This window comes from Diabrotica virgifera, chromosome 5 (genome assembly GCF_917563875.1).
Source record: "Diabrotica virgifera virgifera chromosome 5, PGI_DIABVI_V3a".
Lineage (NCBI taxonomy): Eukaryota > Metazoa > Arthropoda > Insecta > Coleoptera > Chrysomelidae > Diabrotica > Diabrotica virgifera.
In genome coordinates this window covers 203,527,291-203,540,327 of record NC_065447.1, presented here as the reverse complement: position 1 = coordinate 203,540,327, position 13,037 = coordinate 203,527,291, and the positions used below count along the sequence as shown (strand labels likewise).

The following is a 13,037-nucleotide window of genomic DNA, read 5'->3' as shown; positions in this document are numbered from 1 at the left end:
CGTTTTCTCTTGATGTATGGCTATGAAAGTTGGATAATGGACTCTGAAACAGAAAAAAGAATAGATGCCTTTGAGATACAGACGGATGCTGAGAATTCCATGGGTACAAAAAGTTACCAACGGTGAGATACTTCGGCGCATGAGTAAACAAAAAGAATGACTAAGCATAATCAAAGAGAGGAAAATACAATATTTGGGTCATGTGTTGAGAGCTGAAAGATATGAATTACTCCAAATCATATTGGAAGGTAACGTACAGGGCAAAAGATCGGTAGGAAAAAGACGTCAGGACTCGTGGCTGAAAGACTTGAAGAGACGGTTTGAATGTTCATCCGCAGAAATCTTTTGTGCAGCAATTTCCAAAGCTATAATTGTCTTTTGGATCGCCAACCTTCGAAAGAAGATGGCTCAAAAAGAATAAGTGAGAATACGGAATCAGATAGTCGTTAACTAAAAATAATTTGTTATTTAAAAATATATTTTTTAAGGATTAAACTAATAATTAGAGAAGACAACATAAAACAATCTGAAGTTCTAAATATATCGGCGTTACAAAGAAAACGAACAAACAATAACGCAAAAAACGACTTAATATAAGTAAAAATTAAGATAAACCTTGACACAAAAAAAAAAAGAATGTGTGTGTACTTTGTACGCACGTAAGAAGTTATACTTCTACTACATATTATGTGATTTTTAAGACAATACCAAAAATTTAAAAAAATAAAAGAATAAAACGCACACAAACACATTGAAAAATGACACAAAGAAAAAATGATTTCTGAACGATAATAATTGTTGGCAAAAATTTTAAATACGCATTTTCTGAAAAAAAAAAAAAATTATATAACAAATATACTTACAATCATAAAATGCATAAAAAAAATAAAAACTTGCATCGGGAATCGAACCCGTGAATTTCGGGGCGCTTTGATTCGTAATCGAAGCCTAGACTCACTCGTCCAATTCCACATTATTTGTCATGTGGAAAAATAGGGTAACTGAACGTTTTACTGTTTGACAGTTGTTTTGAATATAATTAAATTATGTAGTTTAAATTTTGTGGAAGAAAATATTAAAATATAACAAAACAGTAAGAAAACAATATATTAGATGAAGATTGGTAGAACTTTTGTTGGTAATCAAATTAAGTATGTAAATCAAAGCATTACATACCTACTAGATAAATAAATCTACGCCAAAAAATCATAATTTAAAAATAAAAATCGGACCTAATTTGGGATTTCTCTCTAAAATCCCCATTCTTGAGAAAATAAATGTACAGTAGAGCGTCGATTATCCGAACGTCGATCAACCGAACGACCGCTTATTCGAACTATCGACTCCCGCGTCCCGCACTCGAATACCGAGCAAGCGTTAGTAATTGACGCTTAAAATATCTTCAATTTTCTTCAATATTGTATCCAAAAATAATTATGTTGTTGCAAAGACTGCACTTTTTTGTTTAGTTGCTAGTTGTCATTATCAAGATATAAATAAATATGTAGGTATATAAATATGGCTTTTATTCACTTGTGGATAAATATGTATGACTATAAATATGTATCAATATATTGTAGTTCGATTATCCGAACCAATCGGTTTTCCGAACACCTATGTCCCCCAATTAGTTCGGATAATCGACGCTCTACTGTATTTTAACCTAATCCAAATGTATGATACAATATGATTATAATAAAAACTACTTACTAAATTAGAATGAGTTTTCCTTGTCCAAAATAGTCCAAAAGTCCAAAAATATAGGTATATGAAAACTATTTAAAAAGGCAGTATAACTATTAACTAACTTTTGTTTGTTGTTTCTTTTCACACAAATTTTAAAACGCAACAACCATAAATAATCTAACTACAGCTGTGCCACAGCCGCCATATTGAATAATTTTTGACATGTCATTTGAACATCCAATCAGAACAAAGTTATAATGCGCATGCGCCGGGACCATAGGTTTTAACATATAAAAATTCACCCTCATATCGCCGGTAAAGAAGTATAACTTCAAAAACGATTTTAATGGAAAATGCTTTAATTCTCTTGTTTTTTACAATGTAGAAACTTGAAACTTTTACGGTTTGTAGCTAATGATATGAACTATACATAATTTCACTTTTTACGTTAATTGTTTACGTTATGCTTCATAAGTAAACAATAAAGTTTCAAATTTTGAACGCTCATATATTCGTTTATATAAAAATCGGCACTTATTCCTATCAAATTTCAATACGATACGACACAAAACTTCAACCAAAACTCGAATTAAAAAAATTCGTGTTTTTATCGTAGTCTTAGAAAAACCACCGGTAGAGACGTTTTGTGCTACAATTAACATTAGAATTAATTTTGGCGTATTAATTAATAATTAAACGCTTTTCTTTCTCAATCGTTTGGGTCAAATCTTTGGACGTTAATTTGACTGCCTTTTCTTCAATGCAAATGACTAAAAATTTGCCGACATATGCATTCGCGGGAACAATACACGAATAGTCAATAAAAAAAATTGTTTATTAATTGTTTAAATAAAAAAAAAAACGATTTTAACGGAAAATGCTTAAATTCTCTTGTTTTTTACAATGAAGAAACTTGAAACTTTTACAGATTGTAGCTAATTACTGTAGATAATTTTACTTTTTACGTTAATTGTTTACGTTATGCTTCATAAATAAACAATAAAGTTTCAAATTTTTTGCCGATTCTGACGACTTTTCATGTTTGTACATCATATGTTTGATACATACTTTAATAAACATGACGATATATTTTAATGTTTGAAAAGTGTAAGACTAAAAAGTAAAAAATAAAAAAAATATAAAAAAATCAACTAAAAAGCAAAAAATAAAAATAATTGAAAAAATCCAACACATTCGTCAAAGAAAAGCGTGGGGCGAAAACCGTTTATTCGATGAAGACGCGCCACGCTTTTCTTTGAGGAATGTGTTAGATTTTTTCAATTATTTTTATTTTTTGCTTTTTAGTTGATTTTTTTATATTTTTAATTTTAGTCACCCGTAACTAAACAAAAGCGTTTCCTAAAAATTTTTTTTTATATTTTTTTATTTTGCATAATATTATTATAGTTACACCCGAGAAATCAACTTGAAACCATAATAATGGTGCCAGTTCTTATATTTATGTAATTGCATCGCAAATTCCATTTTGGAAATTTTTGTGGTTTTGAGTTATTTTTCGGTTGTAACTACAATGATATTATGCAAAAAATTATGTTGCCTTGCAGATTTAAAATGCGTTTATCTCGAAAACGGTTGAGTTTAGCAAGATAAATGTAGTATACCTTTTTTATTTAAAAATATTCAGAGAATAAAAGTTTTGATTCAAAATGTATGTGGTTATTAATGTTAGTAATTGACGCTTAAAATATCTTCAATTTTCTTCAATATTGTATCCAAAAATAATTATGTTGTTGCAAAGACTGCACTTTTTTGTTTAGTTGCTAGTTGTCATTATCAAGATATAAATAAATATGTAGGTATATAAATATGGCTTTTATTCACTTGTGGATAAATATGTATGACTATAAATATGTATCAATATATTGTAGTTCGATTATCCGAACAAATCGGTTTTCCGAACACCTATGTCCCCCAATTAGTTCGGATAATCGACGCTCTACTGTATTTCAACCTAATCCAAATGTATAATTACAATATGATTATAATAAAAACTACTTATCAAATTAGAATGAGTTTTCCTTGTCCAAAATAGTCCAAAAATATAGGTATATGAAAACTATTTAAAAAGGCAGTATAACTATTAACTAACTTTTGTTTGTTTCTTTTCACACAAATTTTAAAACGCAACAACCATAAATAATCTAACTACAGCTGTGCCACAGCCGCCATATTGAATAATTTTTGACATGTCATTTGAACATCCAATCAGAACAAAGTTATAATGCGCATGCGCCGGGATCATAGGTTTTAACATATAAAAATTCACCCTCATATCGCCGGTAAAGAAGTATAACTTCAAAAACGTAGCACAAGGGAAACCCAAGAATATCTTCTATCATCAATATCTTGTAAATAAAATGACAAGATAAAATCACATAAAACTAATAATTCTTATAGTAAATAAGTATACATACTTTTTTAAGTTCTTCTTGAAACTGTTCACTGCTCTCAATAAATTTTCTCTTCTTGGCTTCGAATTTCTCCTCGATCTGTTGTAACTCGGCTTCCAACTTTTTCTGATGCATCGTCAGCGACTGAACCTGTCGTTTCAACACTTGCATACGACCAGTTGTAACAACTGATCTAACATCTGGTACGACACTTTCGGAGAATATTTCGTTAATCAGACGGTGATTCCTCGAGTATCTGGCATACGCCACATGTTTGACTGAGTATCCATCATCTTGATCTAAAAAATACAATAATAATTGAAATACGAAATAATTACTTGATTTTTTTTGAACATGCTAGTGAATGGCAAAGAAATATAAACAACGTTTATTGACTTCGAAAACGCCTTCGATAGTATAAACAGAGAGCAAAATTAGGAAAATATATCGCCGCTGCCTACGAAAAGTATAACTCCGAAAAATGCGGCGAAGAGTCGAACTTTCAATGAACGCCGCGAAAAATATTGTTTTCGATTATATGATTGTGAAAATTATAATCCCTAATAAAGTGTTAGCGAAAAAATTTATTTTTTGAAGAGTATCAGCAAAAAACATCAGTTTTGTTTGTGGATCCACGAAAATTATAATTACTAAAAATTCTCAGAAATAATTCTTTTCGTCGGCAGAAACAGAAAGGGAAATAATTGTTTTCGTCGGCATCTATTATGAACTAAATCTTTTCGTTATAAATATTTCGGAAGTTATAGTCTTCGCGGACACGCATATAAAAAATAATTGTATCGCCAACACTTATCAAAGAGTTATTATTTTCACTGGAAATGTATTAGGAATCACATTAATCATAGGTACCAGATTATTCTAGAATAGAGCCAGACTGTAACATGCGGGAGAAATGGTAGAAGATATAGCTATACAAAGCGTATAGACGGAGAGGCAGCGCTGAAAAATCTCTTTGAATTTACTAAAGCTAAATTTTTCACAGTTGATTACTGTGATTGTGTAGAGAAACATACTGCGGTCGGTCAAGCGGAACGTAGAACACGGGTTACTGAGAGGGTATCAAAGTTGCTTTCCTACGAAGGTAATTAAATTCATTTACTAAGGCTGAAAATCAGTACACACATTCTAAATTGAATATAAATAAGAGTTATTACAGTCGGTATAACGGGACAGAGCCGGTCGGTCGACCCCAATGAATGTACAGGGTTATTTACTATATTTTGACCCCCTTGTAAACTGCTTTATTTACAGAATTAGAAAAAAATATAAAATACAAAAGTTATTCGATTTTTTAATTATGATTTTTTGACATATATATCGTACTAGTGACGTCATCCCCTTGGAGGACAATTTTTTTGGGCATCCTGTATAATTAATCATGTTAATGTTTATATTACTGAATAGGGAATTGAATAACCTTTCAAATGAGCTAGCACACGGCCCCTATTCTCATTTAAAAAATAGTCGATTACGTCATCACGCCCAGATGGATGACGTCACTAGTACGATATATATGTCAAAAAATCATAATTAAAAAATCGAATAACTTTTGTATTTTACATTTTTTTCTAATTCTGTAAATAAAGTGTTTACAAGGGAGTCAAAATATAGTGAATAACCCTGAACATTCATTGGGGCCGACCGACCGGCTCTGTCCCGTCATACAGCTGACCGACTATAATATCTTTTATTTATATTCAATTTAGAATGTGTACTGATTTTCAGCCTTAGTAAATGGATTTAATTACCTTCGTAGGAAAGCAACTTTGATACCCTCTCAGTAACCCCTGTTCTACGTTTCGCTTGACCGACCGCAGTATGTTTCTCTACACAATCGCAGTAATCAACTATGAAAAATCTAGTTTAGTAAATTCAAAGAGATTTTTCAGCGCTGCCTCTTGGACTAGTAGTTAACAAGGATGTGCATTGTCTCCGACACTATTCCTAATCATAACGGATTAGATCATGGAGAAAGTAAGCGATAAAAAATAAGTATAAGGTGGAACATTTGTCTCCTAACGGAACATGCAACCATATATAGAAAAAGATCAACAAGCTTGCGAAATACTCCAATATGATGGGCCTTAAGATAAATACAGAAAAAAAAAGAAACTCTTAAAAAACAACAGAGAAGAAACTAAAATTAAAATAAATGGAAGACAAATAGATCAAGTGGATAACTTTACACCTGTAGTTTTCTAGGAAATACTAAAAGTGATTTAGAACAAACACTAGAACAGTGGAGACAAGTTCTTGAAGAAACAAGGCCTAAAACTTAGAAGGCCAAAAAAATCTAGGAAATACTAAAAGTGATTTAGAACAAACACTAGAACAGTGGAGACAAGTTCTTGAAGAAACAAGGTCTAAAACTTAGTAGGGCCAAAAAAGAGTATTTGGAATGTTGATTTAAAGATGAAGTTAGGTACTACAAATAAAATGATAACTTTGAATGATGAAATGAATGTGAAAATAAATCATTATTTTAAGCAGGATAGGATCAGTATTACAAAGTTGCAAGATGCATGCACTAGAATTAGGGTGGGATGGATGAAGTGGAAGGAAGCCAGATGTGTCCTGTGATAGGAAAATTCGAATGAAATCACAGGGAAAATTATATAAAACTACCATACGACCAGCTGCCATGTACGGAACTGTATTTTGGGCAGTTAAAAAGAAAGGGAAACAACGAATGCATGTGGCGGAAATGAGAATGATTAGATAGATGGGCAGTCAAAAGAATAGATGATAAAAAGGAAGACCAAAGAAGATCAGGGTGAGACGCTAGACAGGACATATGGTTAAAGGGGTTGCTATTGGTATTACCCAAGATAGAAATTTATGGACAACGTAATTAGGGAAGCCGATACCGTATAGGAATAAAAGCAAGGGAAATGATGAGTCTTAAATAAAAAAGTTTCCCATAATAAGTGTCCAACTCAAGTAGACACGCTGTATATAATAATACATAAATATAATATACTACATAATATTATATATCATTGAGTAGACAGCTCAAATAAACCAAGCGTCTCGGGCAGACCCTGATGATTACGACTACAGCCGAATGTGAATGTGAAGCGGATATACCATATTATTTATATTTATTTATATGTATAAATATTTACCAGAAAATTAATATTTAAACTATTTTATTGAAAAAATAAATAAATACAAAGTGAACTGTAACTTAATATTACATTAACATAAATAAATAAAATTTATTTATTTGATATTTCAATTTTATGTTGACGTTTAGTTGCGTCAAACGAAAACAAGTTGAGTTGGCGTTTCTCTGTCGGAAGAAAATAAATATTTAAAGAAGGCTTCTGACGTCACAATGACGACTTTGCGAATTTATAAACGAAAAGTTTTCGTTGAAAACAGAAATAGAATGAGGTACTACGTGAAATAAAACATAATATTCTAACAATAATTTAATAATAGGAAACTTACCGTCTTCATCTTCTGCGGGTTGAATCTCGATTCTTCTATCAGCGGCTGCTTGCTGTTTGGATGACGTGCTTTGTCTCTCGTGGGTTTCTCCATCTGTACCTTGTGTAACTGAAATTAGTGCAACGAAAATGTGATGATGACAATGGTGATGATGCAGTAGCGTGATCCAAGCATATATATACACCAACACAAAGCTCAAAGCTTTGGCAAGTAAATACATACCAAACGATAGGAAAGTGCTAGTTTGCTAGAACAAATCAATTTAACTATATATATTTACATGAAACAATGAGTATATCAAAACACTCATTCCTTCCAAAATTAAAGCAACTGATTTTGGAGTAGCTGGATACACTTTTCATGGTTAATTTCACATGCTTATTTTTTCTTCCCTTACTATACATTTACATTTTGTATTATTTATTTCCCCATTTTTGTCTGTGCTCTATTTAGTTCTTCTCCCGACATTGCGCTATCTTCATTGGACGTTAACAATCAGTCTATCCCCAAAACCTTATTCAGAATAAATAATTCCAATGAAGTTTTTTCGGTCCACACGATTCTATCTGCTACATCTTTTTCATAACTGTTTTTTACAAATTGTATTCATTTATCAAATTCTTTGTCTTGGATTTCTGATAACTACCATGTACTTGGCCTTATCTTCGTTGAACCTTAAGACCAATTTCTCTGGCCTGCTTTCAAAAAGAATAAAACCTTCTTTCCCATCTCTGGAGAATTATACAATTGTGTTGACATCGTCAGACAAAGCTAACAGTACCTTCGCTCCCTGGGCAGCGAAGCCATTTTTTAATTCTGGTTGTATTTTCCCAACTGCGTGCTCTAAAACAAAGTTGAATAACAAAGGGGACAGTGGATCGCCTTGTCCTAGACCCGTTTTGATTTGAAACTCATCATGAATTCTGCTCACATATCTATAGTGCAGTCACTGAAGATGGATATGAGCTATTACCTCCGATTTCGTTGAACCTCCATATATTTACATAAAAATTGGTGAGTGGTTAGGATATCTCAAGGAACAAAGGTGACATGGTGCCAACTTGCGCTTTTACCCTGGGGGTGGATGCCACCCCTTCTCGGGGGTGAAAATTATTTTATTGAAAATAACCCCATAATTCGATAGAGGGAGAAATTCTAAGCAAAATTTAGTATATAAAGTTATTAAAATAAATGAAAACTTTTTGAGTTATTGAAGATCAAAGATTTTAATTTTCCTTGAGAAAAATGCATGTTTTTAACCGATTTTTCATCAATAACTCAAAAACTATAAGTTTTTACAAAAAAGAAACAAAATAAACCCTTTACTAGAAAAACCTTTTAGTGTTAACTAAAAGTGAGTTATAGGTAATTGAATATATATTTTTTTCCGCGAGTAAAAAAGGCTTAGTATTCAAGCTGAAATAACGGGAAAATAATGCATTTTATAACATACACTTATTAAACATTTGTCAAAGTACTTAAAAATATCTATCAAATGAGCCCCCGAACATGTTGATAGCATTAAAATTTATGCACCAAAATTTTTTCAAAATTTATCTTTTAAAAATTTTTCCAAAAAGTGTTATTGTTTTTTTTTATAAACACCGTCTATTTTTACGATATCAGGTTTATCTAAAAACCGTTTGAAAGATAATTCCAAGGGCTATTTAACCACGTTGAATTTAATCTTTTAGACAACTTACTTTTTTTTAATAAAAGGTTAAATGGTCCTGGTTGCGTGGTTTTTACAGCAAAATTTAAGATTTAAACGTTTCTATCTCAGTTATTTTTTATCCTAGGAAATAGTAAAACAGGCAGAATATTTGGCACAGAGAAAACTAAAATTTGGTTATATTTAATTTTTTACGTATATTGAGTATTTTTGGAGTTATTATCAAAAGAATATGAAAATTAAATAATTTTAAAAATTATGATTTTTTTTAAATTATATCTTTTTTTTTTTAAATATGCATTCTAAACCGGTCAAAATTATTGAAATCATTACTTATGCTAATATAAAGAAGTTCTTGTAAGGATTACTATACATTTTAATTTTTGTGGAAATGGCGTATGTTTTATTTTTCACTTTTTCCTAAAAAATTCGAGAGGGTTCTTTTATTTTCATCATAACTTGCTTAATTTTGACGGTATTAACTTGTTCTGAAGCTCATTTAATAGGTATTCCGAAGTACGTTAATAAATGATTAGCAGGTATATTTTATACTTAGCATCGTTTTCCCGTTATTTAAGCTTGAATACTTAGATTTGAGTACTCGTCGAAAAAAATACACATTCAATTGATAATAACTCACTTTTAACTAACATTAGTTTAGTGCTTTAAGTGAGGAGTGTATTCAATTTTTTATTGTCATCAATTTCAGTAATGATAACTATTTTGTAAAAGCTTATAGTTTTTGAGTTATACGTGAAAAACCGATTTAAAACATGCATTTTTTTACGAAAAAATAAAATCTTTGGTCTTTAATAACTCAAAAAGTATTGATTTATATTAATAACTTTATATAACAAATTTTGCTTACAATTTTTCCCTCTATCGATTTATGGTATTATTTTTAATAAAATAATTTTCACCCACGAGAAAGGGTGGCATCCACCCCTAGGGCAAAAGTGCAAGTTGGCATCATGTCACCTTTGTTCCTTGAGGTATCCCCTAATTACTCACCAATTTTCATGAAAATCTATGGAGGTTCAACGAAATCGGAGGTGAAAACCTTCAGTGACTCCACTACTAGGCTAATCCTACCAGCTTTTTGGGTACCCCCATTTCTACCATTTTCTTCCACAGTGTATCCCTGTTTACACAGTCATACGCTTGTTCACAATCTACAAAAATTTTATGTACATTTTTGTTGTATTTCCAACTCATCATCATCTTTGACTTTTACAACTCTTCGTGAGTCTTTGTCGCGTTTACTATTGTCTTACATTGGTTCCGATCCTGTGCTACTATTTCCCATGGTCTCACCTCCATCTTCTCCATGTTTTTTCTCACTGCATCTTTCCACCTTTTGCTAGGCCGTCCGCCGGTCTTCTACGGTCTGGTCTTTGCCAAAACACATTGCTAATCAGTCTGTCGTCATCACTCCGTACCACGTGGCCTGCCCATCTTAGTCTATTGGCTTTTATGTATCTCATGTTCCCCTGCCCGAAGAGTCTCTTAATTGATTGTTGTATCTGCTCCTCCATTCATTTGTCACACTTTCCCTGCAAGGATCATATATAACCCGCATGATTTAGCGTTACCATACTAATAGTTTATTGATTTCTTTCTTTCTCAATGTCCATGTTTTTCTTCCGTATATCACTGCTGGTCGTATTATGGTCTTATACATTTGGATTTTGGCACGTCTTGAGAGAAGCTTTGACCTCATTAGATGTTGAACGGCAAAGAAAGATTTATTCCCCGCTAGTATTCGTGTTTCAACCTCCCGTTCTCTTGTGTTATCACTGTTAATTGTTGTTCCTACGTATTTTAATTATTTGACTACCTCAAAATTATGATCGTTTATGGTAACATTTTGTCTTATTCGCAGGCGTTCCTTGTAACGTTACAAACGTCACATATTTGCTATTTTATTTTTAAATAATTATTTTACTATATTTTCTTTAATATTTCATTCGTAATAATCTTCTTCTATTTGTTTTACCCGATTTCTTCTTTAAAAACTCGTTGGCGCCCTCTTTTGTTATCCTGTATCTACTATATCTCTTGTCACCTAACATCTAAATCATCATACTGAACGTACTTCATATATCCTTACTCTCTAGATATCTGTCTTTCATTACGGAACATGCTTACCCATATTTCTGTACTTGGTCGTCATTTCAAATGTCGTTTTCAATGACAGTGACTACACCCATATTTCATACACAAAGGATTTTGAGTGGCGGTAAAATTAATTTCACTATAAAAGCCAATTACAGGCTGATAATAGATTATTCATTTCCAGACTTTCATATTCTCTTGGGTTAAGTTTTGTTCTAAGCCTGTATTAATTTTTTATAGTCATTTGTTTCTATACCTAACCTCGACTCTCCACGTGTCATGGTATCTTAATTTTGAATATTTTATTTCATTTCATTTATTAATATGCTTTTAGTAATCAAATTATTTGACTAGTCCCCGTCAGTTATAATTTTATTTTATTCCTTTGCTAATTGCTAGTTTTTGGATACTATTTGGCAAAGGTACATTTTGGTTTTTACTTCTTGATGTTTGACACGTGTTTATCTTCTAGTTTTTGGAAATGAATCAAACCTTTCCCTCTTCGGGAACCTAAGCCTCATACATCACCGGTGATGCAACTTTAAGGCCAAGAATGACACAAACAAGATGCATCTCCACTAGACTGCAGTGACCAACACCACCAAGACTGTATCTGCAGGGGCCTGAAGCCACAACATCTGCCCAGATCTACAAGTCAACAGCTGTACCATTCGACATCAAGAAGTTACCATCGAACCAGTACCACAAGCCATGCATAAGTATAATCCAAGAATTGTTAGTTATTATCCATATTTTTATTATATCTTTATTGAACAATAAACATGATTAGTTAAAATATTGTTTTGTTTGCTTTCATTCTGAATTTTCATAGTTCGTATTTAACATTAGGACAAGACGAACACACACCTTGGAAGACTGAACTAAGCTAGGGTGAACGATAACTATTATCATGTAATGATTGAAGTATTATTTTCGAATGTTATTTCGATTATCCGGGGTAGTCCATCGTCTTCGCTTAAGCTTTTCTTGACAAGAGCATGTATTTAGTTTTTTCTTCGTTTATTTTCAGGCAAATGTTTAGTGTTGCTTATTCAAAGTTCGAAACTATATCCTAACTTCCAGTGTTATCTGTGCTAGTGCATCTACGTCATCTGCAAATGCGAGAACGCTCCTCTGGCAATTATGTCTGGTTTGACTCTAGTATAGATTTTTCGCATTGCATATTCCAATGCTAGATTAAATAGTAACGGGACAGCGAGTCTCCCTGCCCGAGTCAGGTGTTTACGCCGAACGTCTTTAAAGTTTTGCCTCCTATTTTAATTTGTGCAAAGGAATTGCTTACACACATTCGCGCAACATCAGCTTCTTTGGTACGCCTAGCTCCATCATTGCACTTCACAGTTTTAAGCGATCTATGGAATCATATGCTTGTTTGAAGTCTATGGAGATCTGGTACGTCTTTATTATACTCCCAATGCTTTTCTAGCATTTGTCTGATAGTAAATATTTGGTCGATTGTTGATCATCCAACTCTTTTCTACAATAGGGAACTTCCATACATTTTTAAATTTTAAAATAATATTAAAAAACATAAGGTAACATGATCTTAAAACGCTTGCATGTAAAAAAAAACAAATATTTTTAACCCATACGCTTATTACGAGGCTTTGAAAATGCTATAAAATTCAAATTTCTTAGAAGGCGCTTGAACGTCCTTC

General features: G+C 32.0%; 1 protein-coding gene across 5 annotated transcripts in view; it reads right to left on the bottom strand.

The window, feature by feature from the left end:
• Positions 1–13,037, bottom strand: part of LOC114324189 (uncharacterized) — a 70,816-nt gene that overhangs the window by 26,423 nt on the left and 31,356 nt on the right. For 2 of the 5 annotated variants that reach the window (XM_028271945.2, XM_028271948.2), the window contains 2 exons: positions 7,572–7,679; positions 4,122–4,396 (listed from right to left, as the gene is read on the bottom strand). In XM_028271945.2, coding sequence (XP_028127746.1) covers positions 4,122–4,396; positions 7,572–7,679 — 383 coding nt within the window. The remainder of the gene's footprint in view (positions 1–4,121; positions 4,397–7,571; positions 7,680–13,037) is intronic. The other 3 variants (XM_028271946.2, XM_050651744.1, XM_028271947.2) reach the window with 2 other exon arrangements.